The sequence below is a fragment of the Rhinatrema bivittatum genome, chromosome 8 (assembly GCF_901001135.1).
Source record: "Rhinatrema bivittatum chromosome 8, aRhiBiv1.1, whole genome shotgun sequence".
In the NCBI taxonomy this organism is placed as follows: domain Eukaryota; kingdom Metazoa; phylum Chordata; class Amphibia; order Gymnophiona; family Rhinatrematidae; genus Rhinatrema; species Rhinatrema bivittatum.
In genome coordinates, this window is record NC_042622.1 from 234,750,770 (window position 1) to 234,770,964 (window position 20,195).

The following is a 20,195-nucleotide window of genomic DNA, read 5'->3' on the forward strand; positions in this document are numbered from 1 at the left end:
AAAAAATTTAAAATTCTGCGCACAAAAACTTAAAATTCTGCAAACTTTATATTAGTCAAAATAACACAATTTACATGACAGCCTTTATATAATTACATTTTAAATTAATACAGAAAAAAGTTATTACTTAAGAGATACAGAATTTTAAATATTTTGAGAATTTCCCTAGAAAATCACTATAAGAGTATCCCTTCCACTCGCTCTCCCTACTCCCCTGGCCACTTTGCCCTCTCAGGCCCCAACTCCTTCACCTGCCAGTATCTCTCCCCTCCACCTCTAGGCTCAACCCCTTCCATTCTAACGCCAGTCCCAGAGATTGACCACGTTCTCAGTACTGCCCATCACACAGGCTCCTCACTCTGTCGCGCGCGCACACATCTCCTCATACAGGGTCTCTCTCTCTTGCATACACACCCACACAAGCTCCCTTTCTCTCACACATACATCCTCACACAGGCTACCTATGTCTCTCTCTCATGCATCCCTTCACACAGGCTTTGTCTCACACATACACAACCCCTTCACCCAGGCTAGCAACCTCACATACACATGATCCCTTTTTCATACACACGAGCTCCCAATCTTTCACACAAATATACACTCCTTCACAATCTCCTCATATAGGCACCCTTTCTCTGGCACCCACACTCAAGCATTCCCCCCCCCCCATGCTCTCTCTCACACCTTCCTGCTCACCCCCCTGCTCTTTCTCTCACCCTCCCCTCCTCCACACCCCTCTCCCTGCTGTCACCCTCCCCTCCCACACCCCTCTCCCTGCTCTCTCACCCTCCCCACCCCTCTCATATCACCTCCCCCAGTCCCTCCCCTCCCTCACACCCCCTCTCCTTTCTCACACCTCTCTCCCTCTCCTCTCACACACAGACACATTCACTCTCACCGGGGCCTTCATCTTTGCTGCAAGCGAAGCACACTCCGTTTGCGGCACACTGGGGCCTTAATCTTCGCACGCTCTGTTCGCAGCATGCCGGGGTCTTCTCTGCCATTTTCTGCACAGAAAATGCAATTCTGCGCAGGGTGGGGAATTCTGCGCTCCACAGTAGTGCAGAATTCCCCCAGGACTAGTGTGAGTGGGCATTTGTGTGGGGCAGACATAGTGTATATGAGGAGGCGTGTTTGTGTGTATAGAAGTACAAAATTTGTCCCCATCATCTGAACAAAAGCATGAAACTTTGGCATAAGCGAGAAACACAATTTGGGACTTCTCTTAGAAGCTGAAGAATCTATCTTGGCTTCCAATAAAGAATATTGGAACCAATATTCTACATTGGTCTCCTGGTGGTCTCTAACCACTAGGAATAGCAGTGGGCTATGAACCAGGACACCAGGGTTCGAGTCCCACTATACCTCCTTGTGACCTTGGGCAAGTCACTTTACCCTCCATTGCCTCATGTACAAAAAAACTTACGGGCCGATACAGTAAAGCGCGGCCGCGGCTACCCTGTTTTTAACCTGCTTTGGACGCACATTTTGGACTCGTAAGGCGAACCCGCGATTCAGTATCCGGTTTTACGCGTCCTTACCGCTTGCCGAAATGGACGCGTATCCGTCTCCGCCCGCCGCATGTATATGAAATGTTAATGATCGATTTAGCTATTTAGCGCTGCATACCGCTCTATACAGTAAAATGGATTGCAAACGCCTACCGCTTCATTGACGCGCTTTGGATGCCGCTTGGATTCGCATCTAATTTGAATATTGAATCGAGCGGCTTTTGAACCAAGATGTGCGCGCGGCAAACGAGGGTGCGCCCGGTACTGCCGCACTGTTTCTTACACGTCCTTACTGTATCGGCCCGTTAGATTGTAAGCCCTCTGGGGATAGGGAAATACCTACAGTGCCTGAATGTAAACCGATGTGATATCTCAGATCGAATGTCGGTATATATATAAAAAAAATAATAATAATATGTGTTACGTCTGAGGAACTAGTATAGGACTTACCGTACTATCCATTTTATGACGCTTAAGTGATGAATAGTTTGGTTCAGAAGCCAAATGACCTTCAACGTATTTCCGCTTCTGCGCTAGACTATTTGTGCTGCAATGATGCATTTTGTGATGCCGACTATGTTTATGTAAGCACAGCAGTTGCTCTGCACCATGATTTGTTTTTTGTGCTGACTTTTGTGCTGTTATTTTTCCAAACCTATTGTTCCATGCTGTGACCTTTTGGGGCCAATGTCTCTGTGCCAAACGTGTGCTTTGGCACACACATATCGATGCCATTTCGGTACAACATCAAAGGTTTGGCATTGCAATATTTCTGCGCTGATGTTTTTTAGCTGCGTGATCACCCCAACAACTATGCACTATGCCTTTTCCAAACTGATGAGTCTGTTTTGAGACTATTGGCACATATCTTTCCAGTGTGGATTTCTCTATTTCTGACAAACCCGATGACTTACTTTTTCTTGTTTTTTTATTCTGATGGATTTGACAACTCATACCTCAATTTTGGATGTCTGCAGATTCGGGCCCATGGGACACTTCGCCACAGGAACCGCAGTTTGCTATGTCACAACCTGACCTCAGACATTTCTGGCAAATATCATGCAAATCCTTATTGGCCATATTATGATGACACTCCGGGAAAGGTTTAAAAGGAGTTTTCCCTTTCTTTTTACTTTCTGGTATCTTCCACTGGTAAGGATTGGGGGGGACGGGGACCCTTTAATGTAGCAGAAAAATTAGACTGAGGAGAAGAAGAATGCTAACATTCTGAAGAGAAGAAGACGCTAACAAGGGGACCCCCGCGCATGCTTTAAAAACTTCTTAACTGTGAGGGAACTTTATCCGACCTCGGCGCCTTCGGATGATTGATGTCCCCCACTTGCGTGGCTGTATTGCACTACTTGTCCACTGCAACCAGCTCGCGCCTCATTCACCTCCGCTGATTCGCCAAGCTATATGTCCGTTACCCGCTCTCGAAAAGTCCATATTCCTCAGAAGAGGCTCCTTTCCGGCACGAGAAAGCCCCCAGCAGGCCTTGGTTAGCTATATTTGTCGCCTTGCCGCCTTTTCTTCAACCAATCAGATTGCAGGTTTTCTTCGACCGGAACTCGAGACGTCTGCTCCAGAACGAGGCTTGGAGTTGGAACGCATTTCCTCTTCCTCGGTAAAGGTTAATGTGCACGGTGCACACCAACGTTAGCAGGAGATGGAAGGGAAAGGAGTTGTTTGACGGGAATGGAGAAGGAAACTGTGATAACCTCGAGTTAATACAGTTTTCAACTTGGGTCACTTCTGTGTACATAGTTAGGCGTGCTGCTATGGCCGCTGCTTTGACCAACCTTGTGAACACTCTGGAGTCCTACAGGGGCAGAGACCGGGTGGTGAGTTCAGCGGCCAGCGAAGGATACGTTCCAACCTTGCCATAGAACGGCTCTGGGCCTCTTCACCCTGTAACATTTAATATGACATACAGGGGACCGGCGCGCAACAAACTGCACACAGTCCATGTCCGGAAGAGCTTATGATCAAGTGTGTACCGGGGGAGGCAGGGGGATGGGGAGGACGAAAAGAATTTGCCCAAGGCCAGAGCGAGTGCCATTGACAGAAGCAGCACTCGGATCTGCTTGGACCATTCATTAAGCTGTTTCCGTATAGTTTCTGAATAAAAAAAAAATATACGTTACTTAAATCCTTTTTTTTTCCGAAACAAAGGAATAAACAGGACAGCTCAAAACCAAGACTTGTGGTGGCTGGGGTTGAGTATGGTTAGCCTTCCAAGAACGGGTGGGGTGAATTCATGAAGTTTTTTATTTGTTTATTTGTATTTAAAAGTATTATTTCCCACTCCTCCGAGGTTCGGGGCAGGACACATACATACACATACAACATGACAGAATAAAGTGTTTGGAAAAGTTTTATCCACAACTAGTTTACTTTCTGTTACGTTATGCAAAAATGGAGAGAAACGTATCTATTCATGTTTAAAACATAAGGATGGAAAAGATTAAAATTCTATTCACCATTGCTTGGATGTGCCTATTTAGGAAAGATGGTATATGCCAACTGATGCTTCAGAGCAGGATCGACAATGTCTCAAGAAAATAGTCTGTGTAGCATGCTATAGGGATTCATAGAAAAATAATGGCAGAAAAAGATCATTTGGTTTATCTAGTCAGCCCATCCACACCAACTGCTCAGCTCTACATTCAGATCTAATCTACATTATGGATTTTACAGAGTCCTCTGTTTTAATTGCAAATGATAATATAACTGTAATTTCAGCACCTACATCTAATGGAAAATTCAACTATGTGGTTTTGAAAAAATATTTATAAACAAAAAGTACAAACCAGTTAAACTGCAAACAAATGAGTTTTCTACTCTATTAATGATATCAGAATATTTGTTTTTAAAATTTGTTGATGGGAACACCCTGATTTAAGGCAAACACCCAGAGATACAGGGAGCTGAAGTGACTTGACTGAGGTCACACACATCCATTGGTATTTTGAATTCCTGTCCTAGAATTTGTCTCCTGAATCATAGATCAGTGCACTAACAGCCAAGACACTAGACCAGAGCTGTACAGCCTTGGTCCTGGAGGCCTGCAAAGAGGCCCTGTTTTCAGGATAACTATAATGGTTGTTACATATAACTGCATACATTTGATCTGAGAACAGGTTAACTTGCATAATATGGCTACCCCAAAATAACAGACCTGTGTGTGGCCTTAACCAGAGCCATGCAACTCTAGACTAGACTATTCCTTCTCCATGAATGTAACCTTCCTAACCTATCAAATTAACCATTTCAGTGGCAGCCCCCACCTCCCTCACATGCAGTATATCTCAACATGTTTAGAATGTGTACTCTCTTTATTCATCAATGAGGTTCCCAAACAAAATCTGCTGATTACTTTTAATTTCTTTGCCTTCCTAGGAAGGAAATGGTTTTTATCAGTCACTTGCATGCCAATGATTACCCCTAGGAATCCCAACAGCTCTGAATCTAATATGAATTCCCATTCTTTCTAGATCAGAATGTTGTGTTATGGCTGTCAACTGGTTGGTGGCATTCTGGTTGAGAAGACCGGTGATAAACATGAATCTGGGAAACGTTTCCTAGCTGTGGCATCCCAGCTTAGTCATTGCCGTACGGTCCTCCGACTGTTTGATGATCTATCCATGTTTGCCTATTCCACTCACTATGGACTGGGAAAAAAGGTAAAGATCATGGGGCCAGTTTTTTAGTGGGATCTAGGCTGTTTTCTGAGAACATTAGGATAATTTTAAGCTACAACCTAGCTGGCTAGGTTATGACTGAAAATGATCTTAAAATAGCCAGCTCAAACATGAGCCGGCTGCCTTAAACACTCTGGCCCTGTTTAAATATCAGCCCCAATGTTATAACAATACTACTGACCTTGACCTCCAATGATCACCCTTCACTGAAATGTTCTTTTATGGAAAGTTGCTTTTAATGTGGACATAAGGGAGCATTTTGTTACTGGTAAAGTAACTAGAGTTCCCTGTACGTACCCGGATCAGTCCAGACAGTGGATTGAGCCTCCAGTCCAGCAGATGGAGACAAAGAAAAACTGAAAGAGTATCCTATATCAGGATAGTGCTCCCCCTGCATCCCTTCAGTATTTCTCTGTCTCTAGCAGATGCGGACAGCAGAACCTGCAGTTCCCCTTCTCTAGACAGTTTTCTACTTTGGGAAAGTTTTTTTCCTTCATTCTGTCTTTACAGGATCAAGCAAGTATTTCTCTATAAAGTTAAAAAAAGAACAAAAAAGATTTTGAAGAAAGAGAAGTTTTGGCAACTTCATTCCTGTATTGCTCTTAAGGGGCAGCTTGCTGCTCCTTGCTCTTATCTGGGCCTAGGGGGGCTTTGCTCCTTGACTTTGTCAGCCTAGGACCCTTCCCGGTAACCTGCCTGGCTAGGGGTGACACTGGTGGTCCAGTCCCTTCCCGAGAAGTGGAATACCTCCGAGAAGTGGAATACCTCGGGTCTGCAAATAGAGAAGGCTAATTCCTCTGTCAAATTTCAATTACAAAAAAAAAAAAAGAGAAAGCTCAGCCTGCAAGCAGCAGGACAGCTGACAGCTTCGGGGGAAGGAGCGGGTGTCTGATTCACCGCTCGCAGTCAGGCCCAAACACATATGCTGTTCTCTGTCGACAGTACCACCCCCCCCCCCCCCCCCGTTTCAATGCCTCGTTCCACCATGTGCATCATGTGTGGGGAACCGGCCTCCAGCGAGGGAGTCTGTTCTCATTGTTTACCTGGCGGGGAGGGTTCCTCTGCGCCGGAGAAGTCAGGTACCCGGCTCCGGCTCAGCAAGTGCACGGCCGGTCCCATTCCTGCAAACCGCAGGAACGGCAGCCATTTTGTCCTCTCACTACGATGCTGACTCTGTGCCGGATGGGGTAGGGGACCCAATTTTCCTGCGAACTCCACCTGAATTAAGTCCTGTTCACCACCCGGACTTTGGATCTGACCCTCGGCCCAATGAACCCCCCTCCTCCAATCCCAGGGAAAGCCCCTGGCCATTTTTCAACGGGGTTTGTTCTGCTAATGCGCAAAGCATATTTGGCCAGCTTCTTACAGGAGAACGTGCCTCACTTAAACCGCTCTCCTGCAAGGTTGCCCATAAGCCCTCCTCCACCAAAGGTTCCCAGGGCGTCAGTGGATCAGGGACCCAAGATCCCTGCTCCTCAAGGGGCTAATCGGGTCCGGATTGTACTGGGGGTTCCGGACCCTCCGGATCCTCCTCCTCTGCCACCTCAGTTACCGGATCTGGATCCAGATGTGGACCTTATTGATAGTCACTCTCAAGGCACTCTGCATCCCCCAGTAGACGGTGATGATCCTCGTGTACTGCGCCTTTTCCAGCGGGAGGAACTGGATCCTCTTATACCTTTTGTTTTGGCGGAGCTGGGCCTCGAGGCCCCTCAGGAGGTCAGCATGAGTGCCTCGACTTCTGGTAACGTAGACCCTGTACTGGCTGGTCTGAGAGCGCCCCCGTGCACTTTTCCCTTTCATCTGATGCTCATGCAGCTACTGCTATAGGAATGGGAAGCGCCGGAAGCCGGCTTACACGTGGGCAGGGCTATGGATAAACTCTCCCCTTTCCCCGATCAGTGTCTGGATATGCTTAAGATCCCTAAAGTGGATGCTTCCATTTCTGCTGTTACAAAGAGGACCACCATTCCGGTAGTGGGAGCGACCGCCTGGAAGGACCTTCAGGACCGCAAGTTGGAGGTTTATCTTAAGAGGAATTTGTTGCCAGAGGATGTGCTTAATGCAATTAGTGTAGCTGGGTTCAAAAAGGTTTGGATAAGTTCTTGGAGGAAAAGTCCATTAATGGCTATTAATCAAGTTTACTTAGGGAATAGCCACTGCTATTAATTGCATCAGTAGCATGGGATCTTCTTAGTGTTTGGATAATTGCCAGGTTCTTGTGGCCTGGTTTGGCCTCTGTTGGAAACAGGATGCTGGGCTTGATGGACCCTTGATCTGACCCAGCATGGCAATTTCTTATGTTCTTATGATATTTGAAGTTTTGGCACTCGGGTCGGGCGACAGTCTGTGGCAGTCTCATGCAGCGGGCAAGCCTTAGGTGGGTTCAGCAATTACTCAGCACCCAGGACCTCCCATCTGCAGAGGCGGAACAGGCAGAACGGCTTGAAGCTGCGGTCGCATATGGGGCTGATGCCCTTTATGATCTGCGGGTGCAGGCCAGAGCCATGGTTTAGCGGTATCAGCCAGACATCTCCTCTGGCTTCGAAATTGGGCTGCGGATTCCTCTTCTAAGTCACAATTGGGCACTCTCCCGTTCAAGGGTAAGTTGCTTTTCGGTGAGGACTTGGAACAGCTTATTAAATCCTTAGGGGACAATAAGATTCACAAACTGCCTGAGGACCACCCTAGACAATCCAAGTCCTTCTTTCCTTCGCGCTCTCGTTTTAGGGGGCAGCACAGGTATAACAGGCCGCAGGGGGCTGCCCAAAGAATTACCTCCACTAGATCTCAAGCATGGTCTCATTCCTTTCATGGCCGGCGTCCATTCCGAGATGATCACCCTCCAGGATCCTCCAAAGCCCTCCCAATGAGATGCGGCCGGCCTATTCCTCCGTTCCCAACTTAGGTGGACGTCTGTCCATCTTTCTCGAGGAATGGGTCAAAATCACGTTGAATCAATGGGTCCTCGAGGTGATCGAAAAAGGCTACACTTTAGAATTTGCTCGGGATCTCCCGAACCGCTATTTAATCTCCTCTTGCAGAAGTCGGAAGCGTCCAGTGGTGTGCCATACTCTCGACAGGTTACGGGAGCTCGGTGACGTAGTTCGGTCTTCCTGGAGGAGCAAGGGTCCAGCCAATATTCCATCTTCTTCATTGTTTCCAAAAGGATGGCTCCTTTTGACCGATCCTGGACCTCAAGAGAGTCAACAGGGTGCTCAAGGTTCCCCATTTTCGAATGGAGACCCTAAGGGTGATCATAGCGGCGGTTCGCTCCAGCGAATTCCTGGCCTCTTTCGATTTGACGGAGGCCTACCTTCACATACCAATCCACTTGGAACACCAGAAATATCTTCGCTTCAATATCCTGGGGCGCCACTTCCAGTTTTGGGCACTCCTGTTCAGTCTTGCCACTGCTCCCCGCACATTTACCAAGGTCATGGTAATAGTGGCGGCATTCCTCCGTCGGGAGGGAGTCCTTGTCCATCCGTACCTGGACGACTGGCCCATTCGGGTGAAATCAGAGAAACTCTGCAAGTTGGCGGTCACCAGAGTTTTGTCGGTCCTCACTTCCCTCGGGTTGATCATCAACTTCCCCAAGAGCAACCTCTGTCCCTCACAAGTCCTGGAATTCTTAGGAGCATGCTTCAACACCAACATGGGCAAGGTCTTGCTCCCCGAGGCCCAGGCACTCAAGCTTATGAATCAAGTTCAACTTCTGTTGTCTCTGCCGATGCCCACGGCTTGGGATTACCTCCTGGTTCTGGGATCTATGGCTTCCACTATAGATTTGATTCCTTAGGCTTTTGCGCATGTGCATCCTTTGCAGAAAGCATTGCTGTCCCGCTGGAAGCCAGTCATGGAGAAATTTCAGACTCCTTTACCACTCTCCGAATCTACCATTGACAGCATGCAGTGGTGGCTCTCTCTCGCTCACCTGTCGAAGGGGATGCCCCTGGAAACATCCCAGTTGATCATTGTTACGACGGACGCCAGTCTCTCCAGCTGGGGAGCGGTGTGTCAGAATCAGTCTACCCACGGACTATGGTCTCCTATCCAGGCCCGATGGCACATCAATCGCCTGGAGGCTCGAGCAGTACGTCTGGGCCTCAAGACCTTCCTACCCTTGCTCCGTCACAAAGCTGTATGAGTCCTCTCCGAGAATGCCACTACGGTAGCTTACATCAATTGCCAGGAAGGCACAAGGAGTCGTCTGGTGGCCTTGGAAGCCAGCAAGCTGTTCTCTTGGGCGGAACGTCATCTAGATCGACTGGCTGCCTCTCACATTGCGGGAAAGGAGAATATTCAAGCCGATTTCCTAAGTCATCAACATCTAGCCCAGGAGAGTGGGAGTTGTCCAAAGAGGCGATGGATCTGGTCGTGCGCAGGTGGGGAGTTCCCCACTTAGATCTGATGGCCACCATGAGGAACGCAAAAGCTCCCAGATTCTTCAGTCGCAGGCAGGAGCACTGTTCGGAGGGGGTGGATGCCTTAGCCCTACCCTGGCCTTGTGACGTTCTCCTCTACGTGTTCTCACCATAGCCTCTGGTGCGAAAAGTACTCATAAGAATAGAGCGTCACAAGGGCCAGTCATCCTCGTGGCGCCGGAGTGGCCCCGGAGACCATTGTTTGCGGACCTGGTGAACCTCGTGACAGACGGTCCCCTTCGTCTTGGTCACCTTCCACACCTGCTTCGTCAGGGTCCCGTATTTTTCGAACAGGCGGATCACTTTTGAGCGGTAGCGACTGAGAAAGAAAGGTTACAAGGAAGAAGTTATTTCCATGCTGTTACGGGCCTGTAAGACTTCTACCTCTATTGCTTATGTTTGGGTATGGAGAGTATTCAAGAACATGTGTACTGAATCAGGCCCGCAAGGCTCCAGTTTCCCAGATTCTTTCTTTCCTACAGAATGGCCTTTCTAAAGGTCTGTCTTTCAATTCCTTGCAAGTGCAGGTTTCGGCTCTCGGTTCTCTCTTAGGCCGGGTGGATGGTTACGCGGTGGCGGCCCATCCGGATGTCATTCGATTCCTTAAGGGGGCCAAACATTTGAACCCAACCTTCAGGGCTACTTGTCCATCTTAATCTGGTACTTCGTGTCCTTTGTGATGCACTCTCAAAACAGTATTTCTAGTCTCTATTTGCTCAGCTAGGAGAGTCCCCGAGCTTCAGGCTTTATCCTGTAGGGAACCCTTTTTTCGTTTTTCTGATTCAGGGGTTTCCCTAAAGTCAGTTCCATCCTTCTTATCAAAGGTTGTGTCCTCCTTCCACGTCAATCAGTCGGTGGAGCTTCCTGCTTTTTCTCCAGAGGACATTGCAAGCACGCCTGGCAGAGACCTTAGACAGCTGGATGTCAAGTGGGTACTTCTTCAATACTTACATGTGACAAACGAGTTTCGGGTCTCTGATCATCTCTTTGTTTTATGGAGCAGCCCAAACAAAGGGAAGCAGGCGTCTAAAACTACCATTGCTCGCTGGCTCAAAGAGGCAGTTGCGTCTGCGTATATCTGTCGGGGCCAGCCAGTTCCCGAGGGTTTAAAAGCCCATTCTTTGCGTTCTCAGGCTGCCTCTTGGGCGAAGAACCAGTCGGTTTCTCCACAAAAAATTTGCAGAGCCGCTACTTGGAAATCTCTGCATACCTTTGCTCGTCATTACCGCCTCAATGTTCAGGTGCCAGTGTTTGGTTCCTTTGACAGACAGGTGCTTCGAGCGGGACTATCTCGGTCCCACCCTATTTAGGGAAGCTTTGGCACATCCCACTGTTTGGACTGATCCGGGTACATACAGGGAAAGGAAAATTAGTTCTTATCAGATAATTTTCGCTCCTGTACTACCACTAATCAGTCCAGATGCCCGCCCTGTCTGTATCTAGGTCTTACATTTCCGCTCGAATTTCTTGCATTCACAGGTTGCAGACCATCCATTCCTTGTGGCACCGGAAGTATCTATTTCAGATAAATCAGCCCATATAAACATGCAGATCCAATCCAAAACACGTAATTTAACCTGTACAATTTACAACCAAACTATGTTTATAATGACTAAGATAACTGTTAACAAGCGTATGAATTTGTGAACACTGTTAAACATCGAAACTTTGTAAACCATTGTGATGGCGAAACCGAACAACGGTATATAAAACTCGATAAATAAATAAAAAATATATATAAGAGCAGTTTTTAGGAGAACAGTTACTGAATGGTTCAATGTCGAATGTACAAATTCCAATGTTAAGGTTATTGTTCTTACTTGCTTGATCTTACTCTGGTTATGTTTCTCTGCTTTGTTAATGCTTAAACTGAAGGGGTGCAGGGGGAGCACTGTCCTGATATAGGATACCCTTTCAGTTTTTCTCTGTCTCCATCTGCTGGACAGGAGGCTCAACCCACTGCCTGGACTGATCCGTGGTACCACAGGAACGAAAATTATCAGGTAAGAACTAATTTTCCTTTCTGTTTTAAGCACAGTACCAGTTACTGGCCAAAACAATTTAAATAGTGCTTTAAGGTATCTGTTAATAAACATGATGGGCCCTGAACTCTCTGGTCCTAGAGATACATTACTATATCATTGTGCCCATCTCCTGAACTTTTCAGTCCTCCAGGTGAAAGAGTCAGTGATCCAGTGCAAATCCCCTGAGTCATTCAGTCCTACAGGTGCAAGACTATGCCCCTGCACCAGCCCCCTGAACCTTGGAATATGTATTTTAAGAGTTCTTTCCCCGCTTACTTCCCTTTGTTTGGAACTGAAGGAAGAAGATACTGCTGTTCGATGGATCTCTGTGCTTGGAAATGTGGCAGACCAGCTGTACTATCCATGTGAGCACATTGCATGGGCTGCAGATGCTAAGGTTCTTCACACTAAGTCTGACAAGTGGTGGATGTTTAGTATCGCTCTGTGGGGGCTCTCTCTCTTACTGGGAATTGTGAGGTAAGCCCAGTTTTGCCTGCATACAATCCACTTGGTCAGTTTTGATTTTTCTGTCACTTTATCATTGCCCTGTTAGCTTACATCGCTCAATTAATCTTTTATAAAATATTTATTCTATATATTTTTTTAAACTGCTGGGGACTTGCTGTAAAAGTTGAAAAGCAAGTTTATCATGCTGCTTCATGAGAATGTCATGTAAGTTTTGCAAGCTGTTCCAAAAATATTTCTAAGAATATTTTGTTGCTAAAGAGATCTCGATCCTTGCTTAGTTATTCTAAGTACTCTGGTCATCATTATCTGCTGTTATAGAACTGCCCATAAACAGTTTAAAGTGGCATTTCAATTTGGCTGATTCAAAAATTAGTTAAGTTGAACCTCTACCTTACCACCACCTTGGTGGGTGCATAATGTTACAATATAGTTTCCTCCCTCAATCCAAAGAAAACCCAAGGAAATAGCATTTTAATAATATGTAGCACGTGACACGTGCCGAGAGAAGTCTTGATCCCTTCTTGGGAATTCCTCAGCAATCTGATGAGCCTATTGAAAGCTGTATGCTCTTGCTATAGCCATCTTCAGCAGACAGACCGATGCCTCAAACACACAAAAGAGATCCTTATGACAGAGAAAAATAACTTTTAGTGTAAATGTAATTCTCCTTTTATGAAAGTATAACATATTTTAACATTATATACATTCAGATGGGTGAGAAGAGTCATTTTTTCTTTTTCAACTTTTGAGTTGGCCAAGTTGAAATCTATGCCTTCAAATTTATCTCTCAGGTCATGTGATGTTGTGAATGGAGACAGTCGCATTGTTGCTCTGATCCCGGGTCTTCTCTGCAGTCTGCCCCTAAATCGTCATCATTTATGCTACAGTTTCGCGATAATTAGCAGCCTGCTCTGAGACCCTATACAAGCCAGCCTACTTGTTTTTTGATGCGGGATGTTTCCATTAAACTCGCTAAAAAAGAAAAAGACCAACTGAAGGCGGTGGTTCCCAAAATGGCGGATGCAATAAGAACAGGGGTTTGCCGGATACAATCGAAACTGGAGCTTTACTAGAGGCAGTTGGATGGCAGTAGAAAAGGTACCTGATGTCAAGCTGGACAAGAAATTTGACACAGTTTTCACTAAAATCGATGCTTTGACAGTTACAATGTAAACTTTCCTGCAGCGCATAGGAACTCTAGAGCAGCATGTGTCTGATGTTAAGGATGGCAAGTGTGGTATGGAGAGCGCAGGGAGAGTGATCCAGGCTCCTGTAGAGGCATTGGAGGCCAAGGTCAAGGATCTAGAGAACCGCTCGCCTTAGAATAACTTGTTAACTTCCCTGAGACTGTGACTGATGCCAAGCTGTGTGACTTAATGAAGTGGCTCCTGATGGCGCTGCAGGTGATTGAGTGGGTGCATCAGGTGGGGCCAGACAGGAAAATAGTGACAGGCCCAGAGTGGTTCTTGCCCAGTTTCTCAGCTTCGCCCACAAAAACAGCAATTCTGCAAGCAACTTGCAAGGGAATACAGCCAATGGTAGGGAATAGAAACGTGTTTACTTTTCAGGGCTACCCCTGCCTCCCCTGCGTGCGCCGAGCCTATCTTGCATAGGCTCGGCGGCGCGTGCAAGCCCCGGGGCGCGCGTATGTCCCGGGGCTTGCAAAAAGGGGCGGGGAGTGGCCTGAGCCTCCAGGCACAGCGGCTGTTTGCCGGCACCATTGGCCAGCGTGCGTAACTTCTTCAACAAAGGTAAGGGGGGGTTCTAGGTAGGGGGGCGGGTTAGGTAGGGGAAGGGAGGGGAAGGTGCGGGGGGGGGCAGAAGGAAAGTTCCCACCGAGGCTGCTTCGATTTCGGAGCGGCCTCGGAGGGAATGGAGGCAGGCTGCGCGGCTCGGTGCGCGCAAGTTGCACAGTTGTGCACCCCTTTGCATATGCCAACCCTGGATTTTATAACATGTGCGCGGCTGCGCGCGCATGTTATAAAATTGGGCGTAGATTTGTTCGCGCCGGGTTGCGCGAACAAATCTGCGCCCGTGCGCAGGTTTTAAAATCTGCCCCATGGCTTTTGTACATCAGGGGTCTGAAGAATGCTTGAAATCAGAATTGGATCTGTTTCAACTGGCCCCCACACAAACCAGCATAGAAAAAAGTATTTATGTGGAGATTCCGCCATTATCTGCCTTTTCAGAAACAGCGTCTTTAGATTTTTATATAGCCGGACATGTCGAGGATTACCTGGATTTGAACAACATGTTGCTGTACCTGATCTGTAAAATTGTGAAAGAAGATGGGGCCGATCTTGATGTAGGGGCCAAAGTAGCTCTCGTGAATTTACAAGCAGATGCCATCAAATCATCTACAAGCCTGATAATTCAATTTCAATGCATATACAGCATAGTTCTCTGCTTCAACGGCAGGGGAGAAGAAAAACTGATACTACACACATCCAGCAGAGCTCTCTGCTTCAACGGCAGGGGAGAAGAAAAAAGGGTTCGCACTCACAAAGCGGGGAGTAGCTGGCTTGTTACGGCGGTTACTACCCCAAACCAAATGTGCCTGATACTTCACTTTCGATGCATATCCAGCATGGCTCTCTGCTTCAACAGCATGGGAGAAGAAAAAACTGATACTTCAAGCATATCCAGCATAGCTCCCTGCTTCAACAGCATGGGAGAAGAAAAAACTGATACTTCAAGCATATCCAGCATAGCTCCCTGCTTCAATGGCAGGGGAGAAGAAAAACAACCAATAAGGGCTGTATAACATAGTCTGGGTAAAACAAATAAGCATGGGTGTAGCTTGCTTATTGCGGCGGTTACTACCCCTACTACCCCTAACTAATCAAGCTAGATATTTCACTTGGATGCAGCTCCATCACTGCTCTCTACATTAATGGTGGGGGTGGAAGGGAAATAGAACCAAGAGCTAAGAGAAACAGATAAGTATGAGAGAAAAAATGTGTGAAGCTTGCTGGGCAGACTGGATGGGCCGTTTGGTCTTCTTCTGCCGTCATTTCTATGTTTCTATGTTTCTAATAACCATATTTATTTATTGGTTGGAAACAATTGATCATCATTAAAAATGTATTTATTTTATTTATACAACGTTTTTATATACCAACATTTGTTAATAACATCACATTGGTTACCATTCAAACAGAAATGCAGCCACAGTGGCTTTACAGTAGAACTTATTATGAAACTGGGGAGTGGGGACCACATTAACGAGAATCTACTAAGTGGGGTGAGCTAAGGGGGGAATCTATAATTGAGGATAGAAGTTATAAAGTACAATATTTTTGTTTAGAAAATATATATTTACATTCATCTTCTTTAACTTATGTACAAGTGGTGGAATTGAGTACAAGCGATAACAAGTGATAACTTTAAGATATTGACATAAGATGAGGTAAGCTAGGGGGATATAAAATGGGGAGATATACTGTGAGGGGGGCTTTAAGAAGAGGAAACAAACGTTGTTAGGTTGCTGGCAACATAAAAGAATATGTTGCTGAGGGGTGAATACACATTATAACTTTAAAACAGAGGGCTGTGAGAAATGGAAGGGAAGTGAGAGGGGGGGAGGAGGAAAGTGCCGAAGGGAAAGTCTCAGGGGTAAGCTTGTTTGAACAACCAGGTTTTGAGTTTCTGCTTGAATTTTTTTGGGCAGAATTCTCGGCGTAAGTAGGTGGGCATGGAGTTCCATAGCGCTGGACCTGCTATGGAAAGTGAGCGTTCCTTGGTTGAGGTGAAATGAGTGAGTCTAGGGGAGGGTGTTTGTAAAGTGGCAAGGTACTGCGTGCGGGTAGGTCTGGTGGAGGAGCGAAACTGTAGGGAGTCGCTGAACCATTGCATATTTGGATTGTGGATGGCTTTGTGTATGAGGGAGAGTGTCTTGAAGTGAATCCTGGAGGCTATAGGAAGCCAGTGGAGTTGTTTTAGGATGGGAGTAATATGCTCTTTTTTTTTTGGTGCTTGTTAAAATGTGTGCTGCAGCATTTTGTAGCAGTTGTAAGGGGGCGATGGAGTTTTTGGGAAGGCCTAGTAGAAGTGCGTTTGAGTAGTCTAGTTTGGACATGATGAGGGCTTGTAGTTCTGATCTGAAGTCGCTGAGGTGTAGAAGGTGTATCAGGCAAAGTATCCATAAAGGTAATAAAAAGGATATTTACACAGCATTTCTTTACACAAAGGTTGCCAGCAACTATAACACCATACAATATTGTTAGGCATGTCAGTTAACACACGCCCCGTGTGATCTAATAGTTTTTTTTAACAAAGAAGCTTTTGCTGCTATTTGACGGTCCAGCTAAAATACACGAAAAGGGGTGCTTCCAGCGCACATCCACAAAACCAATATCTGTAGGGCAGCGTGTTAAATCCATCTTTTATCACCCTTTTATCGTATACAACCCTTTGTGTTTTCTTAAGTAGGCCAGTCTCTATCGACCAGGTCTTTTTCATGCTGCGGTCTTTTGAATGCTTCCATATCACACACGGCTCGATCCAGTAAGGCCGCGGTAAAAACAGTGAGGTAGTGTCAGGCGCACCCTTCCTCCCCGCACGCACAGTTCTCTTCACTAACTCCCCGATACTCTCCTCTAATCGCATGCAAATGCATGCCGCGGCTGTGAAGCGTTAGGGAAGGGTTATGCCCGCGCAACCCATTTTACTGTATAGGCGCTGTAACAGCGCCTATACAGTAACCTGGGTGTGCTGGTACCTGTCATTTCAAATGACATTTGAAATGACAGGCACCAGGAAGTGTAAAAAAGTTTAAAAAGTGTAAAAAACAAAAAACCTGTGTGTTATATAAAAAAAAAAAACAATTTTAAATACCTGTCGGAGGGCCGTGGGTCCAGGCGGCCGGTGGGGCGGCGGGCAGCCATCAGCGGCATCCGGTAGTCCCTTCTCCCTTCCTCCCTCACTCCCCTGCCTGGATGAGCGCCAAAATCGCACGGGCGGGTCGGCAAGCGGGGGGGGGGGGGGGCGGCAGCAGGATCCGGGAGCGGCGGGTAGGCAGCAGCGGGGTCCGGGGGGGGCAGCGGCAGCGGGGTCCGGGGGTGGCAGCGAGATCCGGGGAGCCAGCAGCGGCAGCATGTTCGATCGAGTAGGCAGGTAGGTGGCAAAGTAAAGATGGCCGCCTGCACGGGAAAATCGTGCAATTGGCCGCTGAAGACGTGACGTCACACCCCCTTGACACCAAACGTCGTGACGTCACGTCTTCAGCGGCCAATTGCACGATTTTCCTGTGCAGGCGGCCATCTTTACTTTGCCACCTACCTGCCTGCTCGATCGAACATGCTGCCGCTGCTGGCTCCCCGGATCTCGCTGCTACCCCCCGGACCCCGCTGCTGCCTACCCGCCGCTCCCGGATCCTGCTGCCGCCCCCCCGCTGCCGCCCCCCCCCGCTGCCGACCCGCCCGTGCGATTTTGGCGCTTATCCAGGCAGGGGAGGAAGGGAGAAGGGACTACCGGATGCCGCTGATGGCTGCCCGCCGCCCACCGGCCGCCTGGACCCACGGCCCTCCGACAGGTATTTAAAATTGTTTTTTTTTTTTTATATAACACACAGGTTTTTTGTTTTTTACACTTTTTACACTTACCATAGCAGGCCCGAGCCTTGCTACTTTTTCGTTTGTTTTTTTTTGCCCTGGTCCCGTCCGGTCTCCTGCAGCCCCGTCCGGTCTCCTGCAGCCCCGTCCGGTCCGGACCGGACGGGGCTGCAGGAGACCGGACGGGACCAGGGCGGGTAAGCAATGTTTTTACCCTACACTACACTACACTAACTCCTACTAGGGGGAGGCGGTAAACTAGCAGGTTAAGGCCGCGGCAGAACAGCGGGTTACGGAGGAGATAATATCAGCGCCCGTTACAGTATCGCAGGGGAATAGCTAATTCCTTCATTATACAGCTTTTTCGTTCATTTACATGCCGGGTGCGGAAAGGGTTATGCGTCTGTTTTCAGAAGCGATACGGACGCGTGAAACTGGAGACTGTATCGCCGAATTGCCTTGCGCGCCCGAATTGTGCGCTACGAGCACGTTACAGACGGGCAATCCTCGAGCGGACGATACTGGATCGACCTGACAGTGAGTCAAACGGTAACACCCAAGGCTGAGAGGATCCTTTTTGATAACACTGCAGTCCTCCATATAGAGGGGAAAGGAGCCATCGATTTATCAGGAAAGCACGTTTTTTGGGGAAGAAAATTATTTTGCAGGTGTGGTACAAGGGTTCTTCCCCTTCCTTTTGGGATTGCAGAAATAAACTACATGGTTTAATATTGTTAGAAAACTTAAATACTACTCTTGCTTTTAAGAGCAAATGCAAATTCATGGAGACTTGGGATCCCTATATACAAAAGCTTTCTCACCAGTAGCAGGCAGCGAAGTTCTTAATAATCCGTAGGGTCACTTGAGTTCTCTTAGATTGAAACACCTTTTGACGTGGGTCCAGTTCTCCAAACGGTTTATAATGTGTCACCTTGCTTGTGCAGCCCTGCTATGTCAGTATTCTTGGTTATATAATTTGGGAAGGAAGTGGGAGAGCATTTTGCCAGTTAATTCACGGAATGAGGGAAGTACTTTTGGATGGGGATTTCTGAAGGATGTAGGTTAAATGACTTGAGGGTATGTGAGTCTTGTTGTTGTCTAAGTGGGGGATGAAGGGTGGGTAGCAGGGATTTGGGGGGCATGATGTTGGGGAAGAAAAAGAAAATGTTCAGCTTGGTGTACTTCAGAACCAGCTGTGTACCAAGCCTTTTGTTTTGCAACTCCATCTAATAAACAGTTTAAACAATAAAAATTAATCTCTGCTTTGAGCAAGAAGCTTTTTTTCATACAGGAAGAGAGAATAGCAAGTTAGAGCTCTTTACCTTTTCAGGGTGGGCCTGGTTGTTGGACTGTGTGTGACACACTTTGCCTAGGTTGACAAATGTTAGCGTCTTATCTCCTCCTCCATTCTTTTCAGGTCCTTGAGAATTTTATGCACACTAACAAGAAAATTAAAGGAGGACAAGGAGAAGAGCTTTGGGTATGATTTTCAACCAGTTTACTATAATCTAATTAAAGGGACACCATCAGAATATTTTGTATGTTGAGAAAGAAAACAATCTCAGAATTTTACACTTTTATAGAATCCTTTTTTGGATTTCTTTTTTCTCTTGCTGCTTTTTGGTTCTCCCCAGCCCCTTCAGTGGCATGCTTTCTGGGTCGGATGGCCTGGCTGCACATTTCCAGTGCTCTTATGGCATGAAAGCTTCCAGATGAGAGAAAGATGAAAGCAGTTTTTCTGTATTGCTTATTGCTGTTATTACTACCCAACTAGAGCTATGTAACCAGAGGCTCGGGGAGATAGTGATATAGTTGGAGACTCAATGAACAGGTGCATTTATTATTATTTTTTTACAGAGAATCTTCCCAGCTGAAACGAAAGCAGATAAAAACCCTGGTGAAATCTGAAGCCCTGACTGTCATGAGCAACCTGGCTGACTTGTCTAATGCCATCCACTGGATGCCCCCTGGTTTTCTGTGGGCTGGACAGTTCCCGCCTTGGCTTGTGGGTCTGATGGGCACAATCTCCTCACTGATTGGCATTTACAGAACCACGGCAAGCGAGAACCATGGGAGTGTATAAAAGAAGTAACCAGCACCCTGATCTGTTTTAACAGGAATGAAGCCATTGTGTGTCATTTTTGGAATTTGATAATCCAGGTTGACAGTTAAGACTGGACTTGTCACCAGAGTTGATTGTGAGTCTAATCCCATGGTCAGCTGCACTTTTTACAACTGCTAAATGTTGGAACTTCTGCCAACCAAGATTGCCATTTCTCAGTATGTTAAAAAATATACTTGACACAATTATTATGCTTTAAATCAAATTTTGCATAATGTTGACCAAGATTAGCAACTTATGAATAATGTCTAATTGTGTCAAATAATTCATGATAGATGCAAATTGTAAGATTTTGATGAATTATGAGGCACAGAGCAAAGGTGAATGCCTTCACTGCCTAGGGAGTATATAAAAAAATCTTTAAATATGACCCCAAGAGAGTGCTGCCAT

The 20,195-nt window shown here is 46.8% G+C and overlaps 1 protein-coding gene across 3 annotated transcripts; it reads left to right on the forward strand.

Moving 5' to 3' along the window:
- Positions 1-2,865: 2,865 nt before the first annotated feature.
- Positions 2,866-20,175, forward strand: PEX11G (peroxisomal biogenesis factor 11 gamma). 3 transcript variants are annotated; one of them, XM_029614121.1, is made up of 5 exons: positions 2,866-3,135; positions 5,006-5,194; positions 11,962-12,140; positions 19,101-19,163; positions 19,541-20,175. In XM_029614121.1, exons 2-5 carry the CDS (start codon positions 5,012-5,014, stop codon positions 19,764-19,766), a joined length of 651 nt encoding a protein of 216 aa, XP_029469981.1. In that variant the 5' UTR covers positions 2,866-3,135; positions 5,006-5,011; the 3' UTR covers positions 19,767-20,175. The 3 variants fall into 3 exon arrangements, with proteins under 3 accessions (XP_029469981.1, XP_029469980.1, XP_029469979.1); XM_029614120.1 differs by lacking the exon at positions 2,866-3,135 and adding an exon at positions 3,142-3,500; XM_029614119.1 differs by lacking the exon at positions 2,866-3,135 and adding an exon at positions 3,142-3,352.
- Positions 20,176-20,195: the final 20 nt, after the last annotated feature.

What these genes read in the sequence shown, in the direction of transcription:
- PEX11G (XM_029614119.1), top strand. Translation starts at nt 3,146, where the DNA reads ATGTGCACGGTGCACACCAACGTTAGCAGGAGATGGAAGGGAAAGGAG. An exon ending in ACAGGGGCAGAGACCGGGTG is followed by an intron (nt 3,353 to 5,005) that starts GTGAGTTCAGCG and finishes CATTCTTTCTAG; the next exon opens with ATCAGAATGTTGTGTTATGG. An exon ending in GACAAGGAGAAGAGCTTTGG is followed by an intron (nt 19,164 to 19,540) that starts GTATGATTTTCA and finishes ATTTTTTTACAG; the next exon opens with AGAATCTTCCCAGCTGAAAC.